Source organism: Chrysochloris asiatica, unplaced genomic scaffold (genome assembly GCF_000296735.1).
Source record: "Chrysochloris asiatica unplaced genomic scaffold, ChrAsi1.0 scaffold00234, whole genome shotgun sequence".
Lineage (NCBI taxonomy): Eukaryota > Metazoa > Chordata > Mammalia > Afrosoricida > Chrysochloridae > Chrysochloris > Chrysochloris asiatica.
Window position 1 is genome coordinate 367,517 of NW_006408752.1, and position 23,972 is coordinate 391,488.

General features: G+C 38.1%; 1 protein-coding gene across 1 annotated transcript in view; it reads left to right on the forward strand.

Annotated features, from left to right (window-relative positions):
- LOC102820845 (AP-3 complex subunit beta-1-like) overlaps nucleotides 1-23,972 on the forward strand; it is a 370,338-nt gene that overhangs the window by 244,921 nt on the left and 101,445 nt on the right. Inside the window, exons 20-21 of the mRNA XM_006873299.1 lie at nucleotides 1,231-1,378; nucleotides 15,473-15,545. Coding sequence (XP_006873361.1) covers nucleotides 1,231-1,378; nucleotides 15,473-15,545 — 221 coding nt within the window. The remainder of the gene's footprint in view (nucleotides 1-1,230; nucleotides 1,379-15,472; nucleotides 15,546-23,972) is intronic.

Genomic DNA, 23,972 nt, shown 5'->3' on the forward strand with positions numbered 1-23,972 from the left:
TACCTAAGATAAGAACTAGACTTTCAGTTTTGAAAAAATGAAAAACACAACTATAGATTTTCTTCTGCTGAGAGAAGGTCTCATTAGGGAGCTGCCTCTCTCCCCTACTGCCTGCCTTATTTCTGTTCCTCAGTTTATTTGAATCAATAAATATATGTTAAAAGGAGTGAGTGAATAAACAAATTAATGAAGATCATATTACGCATTCACTTGTGATCTTTTGGTATTTGGAAAGTTTGTGTTATCTTGCATTTTTACTAAGACTTGGTGCATTAGAAAAGTTTTCATTTGAACTAGTTGGCAGTTTCTCATTAAGTGTATTTGAGAACATGTATAAATCATTCTTTGAACAGCAAAATGTATAGAAATGCAAGTCTCAAAAGTTGTATAAATATTTAAAGTTAAAATAGTATTTTGCGACAACGGTTTAAAATCAACTTCTGTATCATTGAGTATTTTACTGTTAACATTTAATGTATTTTCCTGGTAAACCAGACACTTAATTTAAATTATTATTATTTTTTTACTTTATTGTTGATAATATAATTTAATGTTATTTTATGACCTTTGGTATTTGAAATGTGTGTGGTATGTTATAATTGAGTTGGAATAGGTTCTGATTTAGTTGGTTATGTTGTTGTTGTTATAAGTCATGGAGTCGGTTCTGACTCATAGCGACCCTGTACAGGGTTTCCGAGGCTGTAAATCTTTATGGGAGCAGAAAGCCTCATCTTTCTCCCACAAAACAGCTGGTAGTTTCGAACTGCTGACTCTGAGGTTAGCAGCCCAAGTTGTAACCACTACACTACCAGAGCTCCTTATAGATAATACTATTTTTGTTATTATTTCATTAATATATGATGGAATTTAAAAACCATTTTAGTTTTTTTTATATGCTAAAAAGAAGTGGTTCTTAATGGTGGTGGTGGTGGTTTGTGCTGTGGAGTCAGTTCCGACCCATAGCGACCCTGTACAGGGTTCCAAGGCTGTGAACCTTTACAGGAGCAGAAAGCCTCATCTTTCTCCCGCGGAACAGCTGGTAGTTTTGAACTGTGCTTACCTTGCAGTTCACAGCCTGATTCATAACCACTACATATGCCTATACAATAAAGGTCTTGATTTTTATGTTAAATGAACAGATGTCAGCATTTGCCGTTTTAATTTTTAACTGCTTCACAAACTTGTTTACAAAGGATTTAAAGCTGATCGTTCATATTTTATTGTGTGTAGTGATTCTGAAGATGGAGAGAAGGAAGATGAAAATTCTAAGACTTCAGATTCCTCCAACGCTGAATCTAGTTCATTAGAAGAAAGCTCTTCAGATTCTGAATCAAAGTCAGAATCTGAAAGTGAATCTGAATCCAGAAAAGACTCTAAGGTAAAATTGGTACACATTTGTTACAATTAAGGTAATGTTGTTTGGCTTTTCCCCTGTTAATAATAAATATTAGAAAACTGGTGTTTCATTGAAACTGAAGAAACTAAGAACAGTGTTTCATATTGTCACTGACAACTCAAATAAACAACACCATCTTCATTCGTCCACACCTGTGATTTTTTTTTTCCCCCCTGCATAATCATTTCTCATACATAACCCAATTTTGAAATTAGAAGAAATTAGAAAGTTTTTTATTTAACCTCATTCCTTGTCAGTGAAAATAGGGATCTCTCAATGATATGAGCTTGGACTTTTTTGTTCTTGAATAGATTGTGACAAGAGAGATTTTATGGGGAAATAAACCAAAGTCACACAAATAATATTGACAAAGAAATATAAACAAATATGCATACATCGTAAGAAAGTAAAACTAAATATGCTTTTAAATATATTAGGCGTTTGGGATAATAGCATATTATTGAACAATTAAAGAATATACAGTCTTTAACCAATTAATAGAAATTTCTGTCACTTACTTTAAAAACATACAAGAACCACTTAGTTAATAGAAAGCTCTTTGATAAAACATTTGCGGCACAGAAGCTTGTCTGCTTAGCAGCCAACAAATAATATAAGTTACAAAAGTGTACTTATCAATACAAAATTCAAGCCTAATAAGAATGACCTCTCAGTGGTTTCATGATCACCCCTTGGGTTGTTGTGCTCTGTATTATACGGTTGCTCTGAGTTGCAGTCGCTGTGAGGGCAATGGGTTGAGTTTTGATTTGGTGTCAATGGGTTACTTTACTGCTAGTCGTCAAACGCAGTAGCTTCATATATTGTATTATTCCATAAGGGGAAAATATAATCAAGGCCTGCTTTGTATTGAATTCAATTTCTTTTTAGCCTAATATTTTCCATTTATATTTTTAGTTCTGTCAACTTGAATTTCTTCTGTATGTCACTGGAGTTAAGGAGGAATGTAAATAAGAAAATTGTATTAGGCAATTACCTTTCCTCATCTAGAGATGTGCTGTTAAAGAATTAACATATTTAAAGACTGGCTAGTATTTATTCTGCCTTATTTCAAATATCTTAAACTTGGATATGTAATGACATTTGTTACTATGTATAGTGTCTCAGGAGTGCTGGTGTAGTGATGTGGGTTAATGCTCCAGACTGCTAAGTCAGTTTGAATCACAAGGTCAGTGGTTCAAGCTCACCATCTGCTCCTAGGAAACCCTATACAGGGTCACTGTGGGTCAGAACCGACTCAGTGGCACTGAACAGCAACAACATATATGTATGATCTGAGATTTGTATTTCCCAAAAATTCACATAAAATATTTTAAGGTTTATTAATCTGATTTCATATAAAAGTTTATTAGATAATTAGTTTGGTATATTCTCATTTTCTGTGTATATCAAATTATTTAAAAAAAAACACACCATGAAATATTATTTGAAATAAAGGAACTTTTAAAAGTGACATTAAGTACAACCCAGAATAAGAAATCAGTGTTTTGTAAAACAACAGATCAAGAAATCAGAGTGAATATAATTACAGTGATTTATTCTCATAAAATTTTATAAAAATTGGAAAGTTGATGTAAATTTAAGTATCTGTAGTATTAAAAGTAGAGCTTTGGAACCCATTGGAAATTGACAATGAAAACCTTGGTCAGTAATTTAATTGATTTCTTTGTCAAAGACCTTTAATGATCTGACTAAATCTTTTGATAATTTAAAACATTCAGACTGAGACAGTGAACCAAAACCACGGAGAAATGGCAGTTTTACTGATATTGTTGGAAGTTTTGTGACTATGTGTTTTGCTCACGGAGCTTATTTTCTCTCTGTTACGTAACCTTTTCTGATTTGGAATAGGCAGCTAGGGTTGTTTATTTGCTTTAATTTAGCAATTGGAATAAATATTGTGGAGCCAATGTAGCTATTTATTTGTTTCCATTTCTTTCTGTGTGGTTTGGAGTTTACCAAGCAATTTGAAGTTACCAATTTTCTAATAACGGACAACTCTATAATTGTGGAAAAGCCCTCGTTGCACCGAATGTTGCAGCTTCTGCTCTAAATGATGAGTAATGAAGGCAGATGGTGGGTGCTTTACCTTAATTTAGCATGACAGTATGTTAACGCTGAAAATTCATATGCCTTAAATCTGCAGTCCAACTAATTCTATACTTTTACTCTTTCTGTTCTTTTTCTTTAATCTGAACAGTGTGCTTTGAGGATAGTGAGCATGAAAATGAGACCTTGAGTATATGGCTTTCAAAACAGTTAATTTTTATGATGGTCCCATGATACAGGTGTAGTGTTCTACTTGTTGGGAGATAATATCTTTATGCTTCAGTTTCCTCCTCTATCAAGTAGAAATACCTATATCACATCTTTTAAGTGTTAACTCTAAAGAAAAAAAAAAAAATCAAAGGTGAAAAGTCAATATAAAGCACTGTATAAATCTAAAAGAGCATTTTTAAATTTGGGCGTTGATTCCACAAGAGCGCAACAATACCAGTGTTATAAAACCCAAATTTATCTGAGCTCTAAGGCGCCTGCATTTTCTCCAGGCCTTTTATACCATTCAAGTTGAAAGTTAGCATTCAGTTATGACCCTTTACCTGCTGCCCTCGAGCACACTTACTTTCCTCAGAAGACTGAGCTGCCATCGTTGTGAGTGTCTCAGCTTACCCCTCTTTTCTGCGCATTTAGCTTTGAGTTTTTGTTGTTAAGTGCCGTAGAGTCCGTTCTGACCCATAGCAACCCTTTATAAGGTTTCTGAGGAACAGCTAGTGAGTTTGAACCGCTGACCTTGCAGTTCAAACTGACCTTGCAGTCTAGTGCATTATCCCCTATCACCACATCAGGACTCCAGTGATAATCTTTATCTATTTACCCAAGAAATAAGCCTACTTCTTTTGTACTTTACTTTGTCAATAATCATCTGCCTCTTTTGCAACTTCAGTCTCTTCTTTAATAATTCCTTTTCTGCCTATTAAAGAGAGGAAGGAAAAGAAGAGGGAGAGACAGAGTAAGAGTTTAGAAAAATAATGTACTTATTCAGCCTGTCTGCTATCTCTTAACCCAGCTAGCTCTTGTCGTTATTGTTGTTAAGAACCATTGAGACCCAGTTCATAAGGACCCTGTATATGGTTTCTAAGGAGCTACTGGTGGGTTTGAAGCACTGGCCTTGTGGTTAAAAGTCCAGTGCTGATTCTACTGCACCCAGTTAACTAACTCTTGGTCCCTATAAATTGGTTTCTACCCCTCTCATTTCCTATAGCTATTCCTCTCAGAAAAGTCAACTGTGACCTTCCCCAAACCTAATGGCTTTCTCTTAATCATTATCTTTCGTGACCTTTTTGTTTGGCTGTTCCCCAACTAACGGAACCCTGGTACCATACTGGGTTATGCATTGGGCTGCTAATGACAAGGTCAGCAGTTTGAATCCACCATTGGCTCCATGGGAGAAAAATGAGGTTTTCTGCTCCTGTAAAGATTTACAGCTTCAGAATCCCTAAACAGGGTCACTATGAGCCAGAGCTGACTCAGTGCCACACCGCCATTCCCATACTACTCGAACTACTCTGCACTCCTTTTCTTCTGGCTTCTTTTACCACTCATTCTTTGTAGTGCTTCACCTTTTTTATCTCTTTCTGATATGCAAGTGTGAACATTGCCCCCAAATTAGTGCTTAATGGAGCACTGTCAACACCATAAATTTTAATATTGAAACACGATAAAGAGTGCCAGAATATTGTCAGATAAAGTGCCGGAAGATGAGCCCCTCAGGTTGGAAGGCACTCAAAATATGACTCCGGAAGAACTGCCTCCTCAAAGCAGAGGATGACGCGAATGAAGGTTGACGCAGGACCAGTCAGTGTTTAGTTATGTTGTGCAGAGGGTTGCTATGAGTTGGTATCGATTTAATGACACCTAATGGAGTCCTGGTGTAGCACTGTGGGTTAATGCGCCAAACTGCAAAGCCGTTTGAGCTGCAAAGTTGGCAGTTCAAGCTCACCAGCCGCTCCTCGGAAACACTATCCAGGGTTGTTATGAGTTGGAACTGACTTGATGGCACTTAGCAACAACAAAACAACAAATAGTAATAATAAATCATATGTATTATTCAAAAATATAAGATGATCTGAATTAATTTTTCTTTAGTCTTCCTTTTTCTGTACATTTTCCCAGTTGTGGGACCTCATTCGTGCCTATGATTTCAGCTAGTGTGTTTATATGAATTACTTTCCATGGTAGCATATCTAAATCCTTAGAACAATTTTAGCTTTTCTTCCTAAATTCAGATGAAATCTTAGACTTCTTTGGGGTGAGTGGTTCTCCAAATCTAATTTATATATACAGAAGAGGATATGCTCTACACTTTAGGACCAATGGTCCTTTTACTCTCCCACATCCCTCTACCTACCTGTTTAGGCAGTTGCCAGGTCCTACAGATGCTGTGCACTGTCTCTTACTGGCTTCTTCTTTTCCTCTTACCACCATTCTACATGACTTCGTTAACTTACCCATTGACCATTGACATCGGTGGTTCTCAGGACCTTCCCCTACTGCTGCAGCCCTCCTATACATCCGTCTTCCAGATTCACACCAAAGTCACTTCTAATGTTGCCCCATCGCCATTTGAATTCCACTGCACTCCTCAGACTAGCACACTTAGAATTCTAACCCTACTCGTGTTTCCTGTGTTCTAATACCATTTGTGCTTCTTTTAGCATGCAATGTAAATTTCTCTTTTTATGCATCCAGTTTTTGCATCATTTTTCTCTCTCTCTCTCTTTTTTTTTATTTTTTTGGTCTTTTTTGCACCATTTCTCTTCTTGCAGAAAATACAAGCTGGGGAAAAACTCATCTTATACCAGAGTGTGACCCCTCCACTTCTGGTCTGACCGGAGAATGACCGCATGCAGCAAATAATGTTAGTGATGAGAGGAAATTACTCATGTGAATGTACATGTCATTCCAAAGACAGTCCAAAGGCCTGGAACCACTGCTCAAGTGTTTGTGTCCCTGTAGCATTTGCCTGTCAGCACCATGTCCCAGCATAGATACAAGGCTCAAGACCATAGTCATATGAGAGGGCTTCAAAAAGTTCTTGGAAAAATCCCATTATCATTCACTTCCATTTCTCCACAGACTTTATGGAACCGCCTCATACATCCTGGAATCATGTTGTTATAGAGTTTGTTTTATGGATTGAGAAATGTTCTCATTTAGAATTTTAGACATTATCATCAGTGATTGTTCATTATCAAATCAGTAATGTCTTACTCTTTAGGTATAATTATTGTGATTGTTGTTAAGTGCCAACTCACAGCGGCCCTGAGTAGTGTTTCCGATGCTGTAAATCTTTATGGCTTATATTAAACTCTGAATGAAACAAATCACCAACCAAGAACCATATATCCAGAAAAATTGTCCATCAAATGTGACAATGAAATTAAGTCATTTTCAGATAGCCAGAAACAAAAAGAATTTGTGCAAAACAGACCAATCTTACAAAAAGTATTAAAGGAAGTTCTTTTGACAAAGAACCAAGAGCAGCATACAACGACCTGAGACTAACATGCATGTCAGTATCACCAAACTCAACGTAGCTATACGAGTATTCACAGTAAAACAGACCTATAAGACAGAGAAGAGAGAACCAGAGATACAGTTGCAACCAGAGATACAACAGCAGCAACAACAACAAAAAACACACAAAAAAGAGGGAATAATGTAGTTACAGTACTTCCAAATGAAAAGGAAATCAAATAAATTTCAAGAAAATAATAAATAAATAAAAGTAAACCTAACCATAGCCCTGAAAACTAGACCAACCCTTACTCCTAGCCCTAGCCCAACCCTTACCCCTAACAATAATCCTAGTCCTAAACTGCTAACATTAAATGAAGTCCTAGGTCTAGCTTAGACCTAGCCATAGTCCTAACCCTAATCCTCACTCCTTACTCCTACCACCACCCCCTCAAAAAAACCAAAGCACTCTGGGAAAGTTCAGCTCTGCCCTAGAGGGTCACTGTGAGTTGGAATTGGCTTGACAACATGAGTTTAGCCCCAAATAATAACTGTAGCAATGTTTTAATAATGTCAGTGCTTTCACTGTATAAAAGGGAAAATGCTTAGTACATAGAAGAGTTGAAGGAAAAATTGGTAATATAACCCATGTTGTATTAGGAAGAGATTGACATTTATATGACTTTACCCTATTTTTGGAGCCGTCCTATAGGATAAGCACTGGACTGCAAATCATAAGGTCTACAATTCAAACCTATCAGCGATCCCTCAGAAACCCTATACGGGGTCGCTGTGAGTTGGAACCAGCTCAACAACACTAACAAACACAACAACCCCACTTTTAGATCATTTATATTCTGCCTTTTATTAAAATTATATGTTGAACAGATGGCAGTTTTATTTAAAATAATGTCCTTTTCTTATTGAACCTAGCCTTCAATGTTTTCAATTAGCTAGTATATTAGAGTTGTTGTTGTTTTTAAGTGCTGTTGAATCGGTTCCAACTCATAACAACCCTATATAGGGTTTCTAAGGAGCAGCTGGTAAATTTGAACTGCTGACCTTGTGGTTCAAACCGCCCCTTCGGTCCAGGGCGTCATCGTACAGTGCCATACCAGGCTCCTACTATTACAGTGCTCCTGCTTTTATTATCATGATTTCAGCTATCACTTTGTTAGTGCACTCATTATTTCCATATTAACTGTCAGGTTATTGTTAAGTGCCTTCGAGTTGTTTTCAACTCATTGCGACCTTGTATAGGGTTTCTGAGGTGCAGCTGGTGAGCCTGAACTGCTGACCTTGCAGTTCAAACCAACCTTGCAGTCCAGTGCATTAACCCACAGCACTACACCATGTTATATCTAAATGGTCTATACTCCAACTACTAAGATTTAGATAGTCTGTGAAAAGATCCCTGGTTAAATGCTGAACTGTTAGCCCAAAGGTCAGTGGTTCAAACCCACCAGCTGCTCTGTAGGAGGATAATTATTGTTTTCTTTCCTAACGATTTGCAGCCTTAGAAACCCTCCGAGGAAGTTCTGTCTATCCTATATAGTTGCTGTGAGTTAGATTCAACTTAACAGCAGTGGTCTTGGTTTTTGTGTTTGTATATATTTACAACATTTGAATCACATAAACCGTATAACATAATATAATCTGCCAATGTGAAATATTAAGCAGTTAACATAATTGTATTTAGTAAGAATTAATATTGAGAGCAAGGAGCCCTACTGTCGCAATGGTTAAACACTCAGCTGTTAACTGAAAGATTTGCGATTCAAACCTACCAGATACATTGTGGGAGAAACAGCTGCAGTCTGCTCCCATAAAGACGGCAGCCTATAGGAAAACCCCGTAGGGTAGTTCTGCTCTGACCTGTCGGGTCACTGAATTGCAATCAGCTTGCTGGCTCACAGCAACAACAATATTAAGAGCACTCCCATATTTGGATAAAAATTAAGATGAATACAAGAGTCTGCTAGGCTTCTAGTTCATGCATGTAAAGGTTTAGTCAAAACAAAACCTGTGTAAAGACATGCGTTTGTGATTGGTGGATGGCTGCACACAAGGACTCTAATACTCTTGTCATAGTCTTGTTGTTATTGTTAAATCCCTTCAGACTTCTTTTTGTTCCTCAAACTCAAAGAACATAAGTGTCCTGTGTAGGGTTTCCCAGGAACAACTGGTAAGTTTGAACGGTTGATCTTGTCAGTTAGCAGTCCTGAGCTTATCCTACAGTGTCTTGTTAGGTACCTTTAAAAAAAAAAAAAGAAAAGGAAGATATTTTGTGTGCCATGGAAGAAAAATGGTTTTTAAGTAAGGACTAATAACAAATTTTTTACAAATCTCAATGGACGTTTTCCCAAATCATTGAAGCTTTACAGCAGGTTTATGGAATGCTACCCCACATACAGCAACAGTTTTCAGATACACCAAATATATCAAGAAAGGTGGAGAAGACCTCAAAGATGAACCAAGATCATCAGCCTTGACAAATGAAGAAACTGCACAAAGTCCAGAAACTGGTAGAAGAAGAGCATAGCATTACCACCGATGTGATAGCTGCTGGAGTTGGGATCTCACATGGTTTGGCGTTTTCCATTTCAGGTGAACGTCTTGGCCTCAACAAGCTTTTGACTCAATGGGCACCAGACGCATTGCACAAAGCCCAGCAAGTTCAAAGAGCTGATCTTTCCATCAGTCTTTTAAGCAAGAAGGAAGCTAATGAAGATTTTGTGGAACAGTTCATAACCAGGGATGAGTCTTATATTTACAAATCAGATCTAGAAAGCAGGTTCAATCAAAACAATGGTTTCCAAGATCTGCTGGGCCCATTAAAATTCAAGGCAGAAAGTTTAGATCACAAGGTATGGCAGTGCAGTTGCTTTTTGGGGATTCCAGAGGAATAATCTTGATAGATGTTCTCAGAGAACACAGAGTGATCATGGGGGCTTATAAAAAAGTTTTAAGAAAACTGAAACTTCGCTGGTGAAAAAAGACCAGGAAAGTTAAACTGAGGAAATCTTTCCCAACACAACAGTGTGCTTGCTCATCATTCTTCAAAAGCAGCAAGGCCTGTCCTAAGAGAATTTTGTTGGAAAACCTTATCCATACACCCTACAGCCTTCTTTTTGTTCCTGAAACTCAGCATTTCAGAATGGCACAGTCTGAGTCCCTCAAGGATGCCAAAATTGCCATTTTTACATGCTATAAGCGGAAGTCTGCAGAACTCATTAGGGAAGAGTTCGAGAGATGGAAACACCACCTTCAGGTGTGAAAAACCTCCTAGTTGGAGGTTCTGTCAAGAAACAATAGTGTACCATTTTGATATTTTTGTTTAATAAATGAGTCCTGGTGTGGCGCTGTGGATTAATGCACCAGACTGCAAAGCCGTTTGAACTGCAAGATCAGTGGTTCAAGCTCACCAGCTGCTCCTTGGAAACCCTATACAGGGTTGCTATAGGTCAGAATCAACTTGACGGCACTTAGCAACAACAAATAGCAGTACTTTTTGTCTTCTCCTTGTGTGTATACTAGCTGTGGAAAACCAATTCCATTTATATACCCAGCAGTGTTCGAGGTTGTCAGTTATCTCTGTCACGGTCTGTAATGTATCTCATAAAACATTGCTAATCCCTTTTGAGAGGTACACAGAAATTGATTAGATCTCTTAAATGCACTGAAGACTAGTCACTGATATTTGGACAACTAGTATCCAAATTTCTGTAAATGTTAAGATTTCCCTTTAAAAAAATCATCTGTCACTGAAAGGTTCTTGAGGATAAAGTAAATTTAGCATGTGGTACAAAATGAATCCTAGATAAAAGTGAATGGAGCTATTTTCTGCTTGGTCTCTGCTGGATTTGAGAAATAGGAAATCGTTTTTACTTGTGCTTTTACAAATATCTACAAATGTTGCAATTATATAAGTGAATATTGAAGAATAGTTTTTACTCCAACAATTCAGTTGTTGTATTTCCCAATTTAGTTAACTTTTGAAGTTTTCTCAAACAGAAATTTTTATTTTAACTGAGATCTTTAAATCAAGGTATCATTAAGCTTTCATATTGAAGTAGGTAGCATCTGATAGGCAAATGCTTGTTTTAGCAATTTAGACTTCTTTTTAGCTCTTAAAGAACTCTCAATTTACTAGCAATATACTTTTTGTTTTAAAGCTAACGTGTTTGTAAGTGTGAGCCTCAGATTTTCTTTTAATCATATTTGTCAGATAGCTTGACGGCAAGAGAGTCATTAAATCGCCCCTTGGTTGGTAATACTAATTGAAAATATTTCATGCAAGTATCTTGCCCTGTGAGGCTAGAAATTAGTCTTGAATTGTTGTTGACTTCAAAGCACAGTGCGGGTTTGATGAACTTTACATACCACTTACCCTGTTTTGCAGTTTAACATTAAAACCCCTTTAACAATGGTTTCCTCTTAGGAAACATATCTGATGCTTGCCATGTCAGATTTACTTGCTATTTTTTATCGGCATGAAAATAAACATGCGTACTACATAAAAAATTTTTACAGGTATATGACTCCATATTTTTGTTTGTGTTTGTTTGGAGCTTAATATAAGTATTTCCAAGATTTTTTCTTTATTTTTTAAAATGAAATACGTTAAATTGAAGTCAGTTTCTTAGTCCTGTGACTTTGTATTTCTTTCTGATGTTGATGTGTTGAGGTGTATAATCGAATACCAAAGAAACAAAATGGAGATTTGAGGATGATGAATTGATAATAGGTATTTTTGTAGTGAGATTTTAAGATCAGTTGCTGTTGTCCTTATAAAAGTCTAATACAGTCACTCAGCTGTTAAAAACCTAATCCTCTATTTAAAAAATGTATACAAAAACAAATTGTCTATCTTTTCTGCCTGATCTCTTCTCAAGTACTAACACAGTGGAAACAGTGGGTGATCTGTCAATGTGTTTGGTTTGTCAATGATGGTTTTGTATAAATATTGGGAGGGTAAGAAATAAAATTCACACAGTAAAATATGATTTCATCTGCCTTTTCTCTGCGGCTCCATGGCTCATGCTGTGGTGTGAAATTCTCATTTTACACACTTTGCAGGCGGAGCACATGAATTATGCATTGAGCAAGAAAAATCTCCTGCCTCAAGTCCTATATGCATTTACCCAGGTTCTGTCTCTATTACCAAGATGAATTGCAAATGGAGAAATGTTTGATGGAATAGAGCTCTTAACTTCTTTGTTTAGAATTCAGATTTTTATTTTATTTTTTTATAGTAGATCCTGTAAGTATGAAAATGTTTTGAACTTACGATGAATTTTTTTTTTTTAATGAAAAATGAAATATAAAAGAAGAATGCTGACCACATCACAAAGCTTTTTTATAGCCTTGATTGAGAATGCAAGGCTTTTTCAGGTCCCTAGAAATGACCATTCATCTATTGCTAATGTTGTATTTCAGTCACTGGTTATTTGCTGTTCCCAAAAAGTCAGTGAAATTCTGTCCTTTTGAGATCCTTTCATTCTTTCTACTTTTGGCTTCTAATTTGAGATTATGCCAATTTCACATGTAGCTCTGTTCCTGTGTTGTATGTGACCTGATGTGTATTTAATAGATATTGTTGCACACTCTTAGCTGTGAAGTAGAAAATAAGGTATAGACTTGCCTCCAGCTTCAACTCTATATTGATCTGACAGGTCTCTAATTTTTCAGGTGGGGAAGTTACAGTGCCATGAAGATAGTCATGCTCCATTGTAGCGTCTAGGACGCTGCACCCATTGTGCTCGGGATAGCATTTTGATAAGTCACATGGTGATAAGCTCCTTTTGACATATCTTATTTCTTCACAGGAATGATATTGTAGTTGACATAGCATTTCATCCTCAACCTGTGCTTTAAGCTACTTTGCAATTTTTTTTTTAAATTTCAGCCTCAAAACTTAATTTTTTTCTCTTTTTTATCCTTGTTCTAGAAATTTTTATTCATGTCAGATGGTAAAAGGAGAGGCAGATAGTGTTTGTTTTATTTTTAAATTATTGAAAATAAAATTCCATCTTGATGGTTTGGTGTTTTCAATGGCAGAACCGACAGTTTTTAAGGGAGAAAATTAATGCTGATGATATCAGTGTAACTAGTGAACATTCTTTAGTTAGGATTTAATGTGTACTACCATCCTTGTGTGGGGCTGTAAGATAATGCACTGGACTGCAAGGTTGGTTTGAATCCCAGGGTCAGCAGTTCAAACCCACCAGCTGCTCCTCAGAAACCCTATAGAACTTACTCAATGGCACTTAACAACACCAACAAACAACATTCGGGTGACCCAAGGAGTTACAGTTATAGTGAGTTATGAGTTGTAGTGAGTTACGAGTTGAGCTGCAAACTGCAAGGTCAGCAGTTCGAATCTATCATCAGCTCCATGAGAGAAAAATGAGGCTTTCTCTTCCTACAAAGATTGACAGACTTGGAAACCCTGTACAGGGTTGCTATGAGTCAGAACTGATTCCATGGCATACAATGCCAACTACCACTGTGTGACCCATGAAAACAGTTGTCATGGGTATTGGTATGAGAAAAATAAAACCAGGCAGAACTTAAATGTTCATATATGGGCACTGTTGTGAGAACGCTAACACTGAATACTTTTGTTGTTAAGTGTCCTTGAGTCTGGTCTGACTCATAATGACCCTATATAGCATTTCTGAAGAGTGGCTGGTGGATTTGAACTGCCTACATTGTGATTGTCCAAAGTACAAGAGACGAAGTCTCGTTATATTGACTTTTTTTTTTTTTTAATGTTTTATTGTGAATTATATGGTAGTTTACATGGGGGAACTTCAGTTTTACATTTATTCCATCGTATATCATCTCACTGCCATGGTTCCAATCCCCTCCATGCATCATCAACCACCCAAAGGGTATATCCCAGAAACCCGCCCCCTACCCCCATGGTCCTCAGCACACAGCCCCTATCCCTCTCTGGATCTCAAGTCCTCAGCCGCTTCATCACTCCACGTCATCATCGCTGTCTCCATCTCAGGCATCTCTGTTTCTCTGGGCAGGGTCCCACCCTCAGCTCTTCTCTGTTGATGGTTCGTTATATTGACTTTTAAAGAGCATTCTGGTTGGGTACTTCTTCCAACACAGATTTATTTGTTCTTCTGACAGTTGTTGTTGTTGTTGTCAGGTGCCATCAAGTCAGAGGCTACTCGTAGCGACCCCATGCACAGCAGAAAGAAACAATGTCCAATCCTGGGCCAACCTCACTACCACTGCCACACTTGAGTCCATCAATGCTGCCACCTGCCCAATTTGTACTTTAAAAATTTTTTTTAATCTTAACTTTTTAAAAAAATCTTTCACTAAACTGTGAATAAGGAGCTCTGGTAACGAAGTGGTTAAGAGTCGAGCTGCTAACTTCAAGTTCAGCTGTTCGAAACTAGCAGCTGTTTTGCGGGAGAAACATGAGGCTTTTTGCTCCTGTACAGATTTATAGCCTCAGAAGCCCTGTACAGGGTCACTATGAGTCAGAACCGACGCCACAGCGCACAACCACCACCACCAGTGAACTCTGAATATCTCAGGTTTAGGGGCATTTTTTTCTGTCCCATCTTTATAGACATTTAGGAAACATAAACCCACTGCTTTGAGTCAAACTGCCCCATAGTATTTCTAGTGCTGTAAAGTTTTAGGAGAGCAAACTTCAGCATCTTTCTATTGGAGAGCAGTTTGGACCATCAACCTTCTGTTGAGTAGCCCAGTGCTTACGTCACTGCAGGACTTCATTTATAAATAAAGTAAGCTGAAAACCTTCGAGAAAGTGAGTCCTTCTCAACCACAATGAGAAGAGCCTGAAAACGTCATTTATGGATTTTAGTAAATTACTTCAGCAAAAGAAATCTTGATACACCCGGTATTGCAATATAAAGTACTTAGTATAACTAATACCTCTTACAAAGTGTGTCTCAGCAAAGATTAGCCTGTCACAAGTGATTGATAACTTCAGAGTTTAACATATATTGTTGGAGCTTCTCGTTTTCTTAAATCTGTTTGTTTAAAAATTATTTTGAAGAATATTTGTATAATTTCTATCAAAGAACTATGAAAAGTTATCAAATTATCCAATTATTACTACTTATTTCTATATTTTGGAGCCTTGGTGTGGGGCTGTGGGCTTATGCACTGGATTGCAAAGTCAGTTTGAACCACAAGGTTGACAATTCAGATTTACCAGCTTTTCCTCAGAAAACATATACCAAGTCGGAACCAACCCTACGGTGCTCAACTTCAACCACCTCTATATTTTACATTTTATTTTCTTCTGAAGGTTATTTATAACCTTTAAGAACAAAATATTTAAAAATTTGCAGGATGGGGAAAATATTATCTGAAATAATAATTTTGTTTAAAAAAAAAAAAAATTCATGTAATCATACAGAAACTTTCTTTGATTTTTTTTTTAACCGAGAGATGCAGATACTTGCTCTGGAATATTAAGTACTACTTTATAATATATTTTGAAAGTAGAACATTTTAATAAATGAAATATTTGTTATTTTATAGGAAAAAGAAAAAAAGGCAAGACAAGGCAGAAATCCTGTTACCAAAGATGTTTCACTTCTAGATCTAGATGATTGTAAGTATTATAATTTTTCATATGGGTTTTAGGAAAAGTAAATTTTGTTTTTATGGTATCTTTTATTTATAGGTCTCAGAATAAACTATCAATATCTCTTTTGAAAAATTAATAAAAGAATATGGCCAGAAAATTTTGGCAATCATTTGTATTAGTGTCTTTTTCTTTTATCTATTCAACATCTGTTTGTATCATGAATGATATAAATAAACAGATGATAAAGTAAAAATGTACCAAATTCAATTTAAGACCTATTGTTTAAGTAATTTATAATATGTGTCTATGTGTGGGAGCTTTAAAACAGTCGTGGATCAAAAAAGTTAAAAGATAGTGAAATTTTTTCCAGAAACATTTTGAAGCCCCTTCATATCTTACAGCTTTTACATTGCTAACTGTTGATTAAGGAACGGGCTCAAGGGAGCCAGGGGATAAAGTAAATGGAAATGTCAAGGGTATCACCAGCTCCTACTTGCCACACTCTTGGTAACAGTGGAAATTAGTGCAAAGCCTTTGGAAGTCAGTTTGAGTATACATGTCTGTAGGATAATCACTGGCCTGCTAACCATAGGGTTGGAAGTTCAAACCCACCAGTTCCTTCTATGCAGGGTCACTATACTTAGAGCCTCCTCTACAGCACTTGGCAATGACGTCAATATTTTAACTGCAAAAAACCCTTTCCCTAGCAAATATGCTTCTAAGAGTTTTGTTGTTGTTAAGTGCTATCTAGTCAGTAGTCAGTTTCAATCATGGCAACCCTGTATAGGGTTTCTGACGAGCAACTGGTGAGCTTGAACCACTGACCTTGTGGTTCCAACCAACCTTGTGGTCCAGTGCTTATCCTACAGCGCCCTACCAGGACTCCTCTAAGAATTTAACATCCTCTAAATATACTCACGTTAACAAACAAGGAATACTTACTAACTCCCCTTTAGTCTTCCTGCTTTCAGAGAGAAAAGAGGCAAACTTCATTACTAGTTAAATTTTACACTAGGAGTGTAACAACAAGTTTTGGTGACAATTAAGCCAGTGTCACTTTTCAATGCCATTTTCCCTTATTGGGGTGACTTACGTGTTTCAGGTTATCTCGTATTATCATAGAACTGTCTTAATTTATATTGTATATCTGGTTGATCTCAAAAAATTAAGGCAAATACTTATTATTGTTGATGTTGTTGTTGTTGTTAAGTGCTGTTGAGTCTATTCCGACCCATAGCGACCCTGTACAGGGTTTCCGAGGCTGTAAATCTTTATGGGAGCAGAAAGCTGCATCTTTCTCCTGTGGAACAGCTGGTAGTTTCGAACAGCTGACCTTAAGGTTCACAGCCCAATTCGTAATCACGACTCTACCAGAATTCCTTAAATACTTAGTATGTTGTTAAGTGCCGTGCCTTGCCGTCGAGTCGGTTTCGACCCATAGCGACCCTGCACAGGGTTTCTGAGGCTATAAATCTTTACGGGAACAGAAAGTCTTATCTTTACTTCACGGAGCAGCTGGTAGTTTCGAACTGCTGATCTTGCAGTTCACAGCCCGATTCATAACCATTACATTACCAGTTGTTGTTGTTGTTAAGTGCCGTGGAGTCGGTTCCGACCCATAGCGACCTTGTATAGGGTTTCCGATGGTGTAGATCTTTACGGGAGTAGAAAGCCTCATCTTTCTCTCGTGGAGTAGCTGGTAGTTTCGAACCGCTGACCTTAAGGTTCGCAGCCCAATTCGTAACCACTACGCTACCAGAGCTCCTTAAATACTTAGTATAGAGACACTAAAATAAATAACAGAGAAATAGGAGGTGCTTAGTAAGTACTTGGAAGAAATGGAATTCAAAGATAATGGAATTTTTCCACCAACTTTTTGTAGCTCCCACATATTTAGTATGGAGTTCATGGTTACTCCATGAGATAAGCACTGGACTGTGAACCATAAGGACCATGGTTTGAGCCCAGCAGTCTCTCTGCGGGAGAACGATTAGGCTTTCTGCTCCCGAAAAGATTTAAAGGCTTGGGTAGTTAACAACTGCAACCCCACTGCCATCAAATGAATTCTGACTCATTGTGACCCTGCAAAAGACAGGACTCCTTCTGATATCCAAGAACATAAATCTTTACTGAAACCGCCTCTTCTTTCTCTTGCAGAGCAAGTGGTAGGTTTGAACCACCCACCTGATAGTTAGCAGCACAGTGCTAAGCCCAAAGCATCACCAAGGGAAACAAACAATAAACCAAAGCCATTGCCACTGAGTAGATTCTGACTCATAGTGACCTTATATAGGGTTTCTGAGGCTGTAAATCTTAAAAGGAGAAGACAACCTTATTTTTCTCCCATGAAATGGCTGGTGGATTTGAATTTCCAAACTTGCAGTTAGCAGTCCAATTCTTTTCTTACAGTACCATCAGAGTTCCTTTGTGTAGTAGAGAAATGAATCCTGGTTTCCCTTGCCTACTATTATAAAATAGACACTTGAAGGGGAGAGAGAGGAATAGCCAAAAACATCACTAGAGAAAGCTTGTAAGTCCGTCATCAGCCTATAACTGTTTGGAATAATTAAAGTGGGGCTAGAACTTGCCCAGAGAAGGAGGTTCCCTGCAGAGCCTTTGCACTGCACAAGACCATAGGTGGAATCCTGATCATCATTCAGAATCTTCTGAGGTGGGACATTCCCACATGAAAGGACAAGCAGACCAGTCGGGAGCAGCTAGAAGAACAGAAGATACTTCTTGAAAGAAAGACCAGCAGGGAAAAAAAACAAAAAGCAACATCCAATTGACTACTACAAGAACAAACAAGTTGTTCCCCAGGGAACCATCAAGGCAAGTGGTCAGGTCACCTCAAGGCAAACTCCCTTCCAAGACTGAAATGCAAATGGAATACACTAGCAGGCATATGCTCCTGCTGCTGACCATATTGGTCACCAATAAGGGGAAGAGCGAGAAAAACAGCAATGAAGTTGTGAACTAAATCTGACCACATTCAATAGACTCATGTTAACCTGGATTGAGAGAGACCTGGCTAACCAGTAGTATGACGAGACCTGGGGACTCCTGGGCCCAGGGGCAGGGACATGGCCCCAGAGCACTAGAATGGAGTGTGAAGCATCCAGCTTATGTAAAGATAGGGGAGATACACAAGAACACCAACACTTGCAGATAGTACCCATTTGACCTGGCATCAATGGCTAGATGATCAGAACACAACTAGAGGAAGAAAGAAGAGTTAAAAAAAAAAAAAAAAAGAGTAACCCACTATAAGTGGATGAACTTGACCTATGCTTGTGGATGCAGTATGACAAAGGAGCAGACAAATCTCTACAGTGAGGCTCATTCCCACCCCCTTGGTACACAGGGTCAATAGGGAGGGGGAACTTAGATGTCGGCTACCCAAAATGGGGGGGACCACAAAGGCAAGAAGTGACTGGCTTACAAGCTTTCAACAGGGAACCTAGCTCCAGAGGATACAGGGAAAGGTAGAATCTCCACTGAATTGTTTCCAGCCTGTCTGGATGGGGTTAATAAAAGGTGAGGGAAAAGAACTCCTGTGGTTCAATAGGGAATGATTGCTATCAGGTCTGAGTGTTGGAAAGGTAAATGTAAATGTAAACGTTTGGTAACAAAAGGAGGTGAGTGACTGATTTTGCAGTCCAGGAGCAGAGATCCCTGGAACCATCAAGGGAGAAAAGCTAAGTGTGAGCAAGAAGGTGTCCGGAAAGGCAGTGATACTAGGAATGGAGGCAGAGACAATGAAGTGGACAGAAGGAGCAGCTGGGGACTCTGGACTCAGGGAGGGAGAGGGATTGTGTGCTGGTTGGGGGTGGGGGGCAGGTGTGTGGGGTGTAGCCTTTGATTGTTTGATGATGCATGCAGGGGATTGTGATCATTGCAATGAAACAAAGTACAATAGGATGAATGTAAAGATAATGTTCACCCATGTAAACTAACACATAGTTAGCAATAAAAACTTAAAAACTTAATTAAATTAAAGGCCAATCAAAACAGTGGCTTCCAAGGAAGATAAATGCTGTGCCAGTTAAATTCATGGCAGAGAGGTCAGCTCAGACGATGATGGTGACTTTATTTTGGGACTTCAAAGGGGTCATATTGATAGATTTATTAGAAGGACATAGAACAGTCACAGAGTCTTTTTTAGGAAGAAGTTTTAAGAAAATTGAAATCTGCATTGATGAGAAAAAAGGCCAGGAAAGTTGTGCCGAGGAATTTTTTTCCATCTTGACGATGTATTCACTAATCCTTCACAGGTAGCAAGGGCTATCCTATGAGCTTTTCATTGGGTAAACTTACCCCATCCACCCTACTGCTTTGATCCTGCCCCTTTTGACTTCTTTATACTCCCCAAACTTGAAGAATATTTCAAAAGAACACAATTTGACTGCCTCAGGGATGCCAAAATTAACGTTTTAGCGTGGTGTAAATCAAAGAGTGCAGAATTCTTTGGGGTAGGGTTAGAGAGATGCGGAGGAGAACACTGTCTTCAGAAGTGGCAAAGATCGGAAACCCTATACAGGGTCGCTATGGGTCGGAATTGACTCAATGGCACTTAACAACAACAACAATCCCATAGTGGTTATGAATTGGACTGCGAACCGCAAGGTCAGCAGTTTGAAACTACCAGCTGTTCCGCCAGAGAAAGATGAGGCTTTCTGCTCCCGTAAAGATTTACAGCCTCAGAAACCTTGTACAGGGTCCGTATCAGTCGGAACCGATCCACGACACATACCACCACCATATCTAATTTTAAGAGGGAAAAAAAAAAAAAAAGACATGTGTATTCCTGAAGACTGCAGAAGAAACAGTTAACAGTGGTTAGCTCTGACCATTTCAAATATAGAACTAAGCAGGTAACAAGAGAAGGGATGATAAAACATTACTTTTATATATCTTTCTGTGGCATTTGACTATTTTATATGTGTATACATTATCCATATTTTCTCCTTCTATGTGACTCTGGATTTCTTGAGTCTAAGCTAAGATTAAAAACAAAACAAATCAAACTAAAAAGACCTGTGAACGGATGTAAATTTTATTGTTTGAAAAGCATGATTTTGTATGTAGAGGAAACATTTTCTCAAAAGTCTTTTTTAATTTCTCCCCAGAATCTAGATATAAGACTTCTTAAATTTTAAGGGAAAGTTCTATTTATTATTTGTTTTAACTCAAGATAGGATATATGTCTGTTTAATGGTTAACACCCAAATGCTATTTTAAAAAATCCTTTATAATCCTGCATGTACCAGAAATGAAACTTGAAGAAACTTTGTTAACATCAGTTCATCAAATGTTAGTTGATTATCTGCTAAGTGTAAGGTACTTCGCTGGGTTCTGTAATATATAATAGAATTTAGTCATTATCTTTCATACCTAAAATCTAATCAGAGGGACAAGTAACAGTTCTATAAAAGATACAATTGATGTGTAAGGGATAGTAAAAGCAATGAGAGAGATGGAAAGCCAATTGAAGATAAAATCCAAAGGCCTTGAAGTGATGTGACTAAGATATAATGGCAAGTGGAGTGTTAGGGATGATTAAGGTTCTTAAAATACATTAATTTCTCATTGATTAGCTTTTAAGAGCCCTCCATTGTCCATAGCAAGAATTAGGTTAAGTTAGAAAACTGGCAGATACATTGCTTATATTTTATCTAAGAGTAATGTCATAATCTAGAAATGTTGTTTATCCAGTCTTTCATTCAGAAATCATTTCTATGTCTTCATTCAGAAAGCATTAATTGAAAACTTGCTATAATCTAAGTAGTCTGCTACATGCTAGAGATTCTAAATAAATACAACATTATCCTTATTCAGGGAACATCAAACCCAACAGAGGAGGAGAGAATGCTGTGGGATGGATAGTTAGTGTCAGAATTGGTAAGAAGGTTGGCAAGAGGAGGCAGGTCTGACCTCCACCTCATAGGAATCCTCCTTGGACTGATGCTGCTGATGGTTATTCTCTCTCCCCCTTATGAGTAGAAAGGAGTTCACATACCTCTATCACCCCATTGCTTTTTCTTTTTTGTATTTATTGTGAATTGCATGATAGTTTACATGGGAGAACATCGATTTCATTGCAGTCCCCTACAATGTGCATCATCATTCAACATATTTGCTTCCCTTCACTCTGTTTGTTTGTTTTGTTTTTTTTGGTTGGGGGAGATGTACACAAAAACACTCAGGAATATATGATCATTTAAACTATCAAAGGGCACATTCTACAAGCCTGCCTCCTGGCCACCAACACAGAGCCTTTCTCTTTCCAGTCTCCAGCCAGTCTAGAGTCCTCAGCTGCTCCATCTCTCCATGTCCTCATCTCTGCCTCCATCTCTGGTGTTGCTGCTTCTCTGGATAGGATCCCACATTCTGCTCATGCTCTTCTCTTTTGATTGTCCTAGGGTCCTCTGTGCCTGGACTATAGGATTAACTACTCCCCCCTTTATGTTATAGGACCATCTACCTTTTTACAGTTGTGATACACCATTGCACAGCTCTAGAACTAGCAAAATCTGGCTCTACTAGAATGTGGTTGTGTGATCTTGAGTATGTTTATATTGTTGCATTTATTGAATGAATGCTATCAGGAGCACAGGTATTGGTCCTTATTTACCTTCTATCATTTGCATGAGTAATGTTTTTGTGTCTCATTTTACTCATTTGTAAAATGAAAACTAAGTGACTGAAAAGCTTCTGTAGTTTCCTAAAGATTATGAAATAACTCATTATTGTTTCATGGGGGTCAGTTAGAAAAATACTTGTGTCAGGATAGCATATGACTTAGCAATAGATTAGACTTAGAGGTAGTAATGTGCTGTCTGTTTCCACGTTATAATTTTATGTTTCTGGAAATTAACATATCTTTCAGTACCCCATACCATGTGATATGAGTAGAATGATCGTAAAGCAGCAATCATAGCCTGTTTATCCGTTTATAGGAAAGGCTGCACTGTTAGTATGACAGCAAAGTCTTTTTAAACATTTTTCTCTCTCAGCAGGGATCATGCTTCAGACAAGCCATCTGGTCTGTGCTATCACATGGTTGAGTGGACTGTAGAGGCAGTAGAGGAAAATGACCGCGAGCACAGAAACGCTAGACTGTCGCTGTTGTCCAGTGCTGTCCAGTGGCTTTCAACTCATAGCTACACTGTATAGGGTTTCCGAGGCGCTGAATCTTCATAGGAGCCAAAAGCTTCGTCTTTCTCCCCTGGAGCTATTTGGTGGGCTCAACAACCAACCTCATAGTGCGCAGTGCAGTGCTTATCATATGGAGCCACCCACTGTGCTAGATGTTGTTGTTGTTATGTGCCGTGGAGTCGATTCTGACTCATAGCAACCCTGTACAATGTTTCTGAGGCTGTAAATCTTTACAGGAGCAGAAAGCCTCATCTTTCTCCCACGAAGCAGCTGGTAGTTTCAAACTGCTGACCTTGAGGTTAGAAGCCCGATTGGTAACCACTACGCTACCAGAGCTCCTTACCGTGCTTTGTGACAGGAGCTTAAATACCAGTTCTGCCATCTGTTGGCTGTGGAACTTAGGCAAGTTACTTAACATATCTGTGCTTTAGTTGAAACATGTAACAGCAGGATTACTAAGAGGATTTAATGAGTAGCTGCATGTAAATGCACTAGCAATGTTCCTCGCATATGGTAAATGAACATTTCAAGGGTTTCGCCACTTGCCTGTCAGTTTGTGGTACTGTGGTAGCAAAGCTGTGCCAGTGAGTGGTGTGTCAAATAGAAGCAGGCTCACCTATGTTGGACAAGCTGGTTTCAGTGGAACTCCAGAATAAAGCAGCGTAGGCAGAAGGACCTGGCAATCTGCTTCTAAAAAACTGGCCAGTAAAAACCTTCTGAATTGTCTGATGTAGTGCCGGAAGATGGGGCCCTCAGGACTCAAACAAAGCACTCACAATATGACTGTGAAAGAACTGATGCCTCAAAGTAGACTCAACCTTAAGGATATGGACAGAACAAAACTTTAGGACCTTCATTGGCTGATATAGAACAAGTAAACGTGAGAAAAAAACAGCTGGCAACATTCAATAGTGATCAGAACGTGAAATGTATGAAATATGAATCTAGTCAAAATGGAAGTCATCAAAAAGAAATGAAATACCCAAGGATAGATAACCCATGCGTTAGTGAGCTGAAATGGACTGGTATTAGCTCTTTAAAATTGGACACTCATATGATCTACTGTCAGGAAATGCCAAATTGAAGAGGAATGACATAACGTTCATTGTCAAAAAGAACATTTCAAGCTCTATCCTGCAATACAATGCTGTCATTGATAGGATAACATCCATATGCCTATTAAGGCAGACCTGGTGTGGTGCTGTGGGATAATGCACTGAAGGATGCTATGATCATAATATTGAATGATACAGAAAACATCAAAGAAAGAATGGAAGGAATTCACAAAGACCA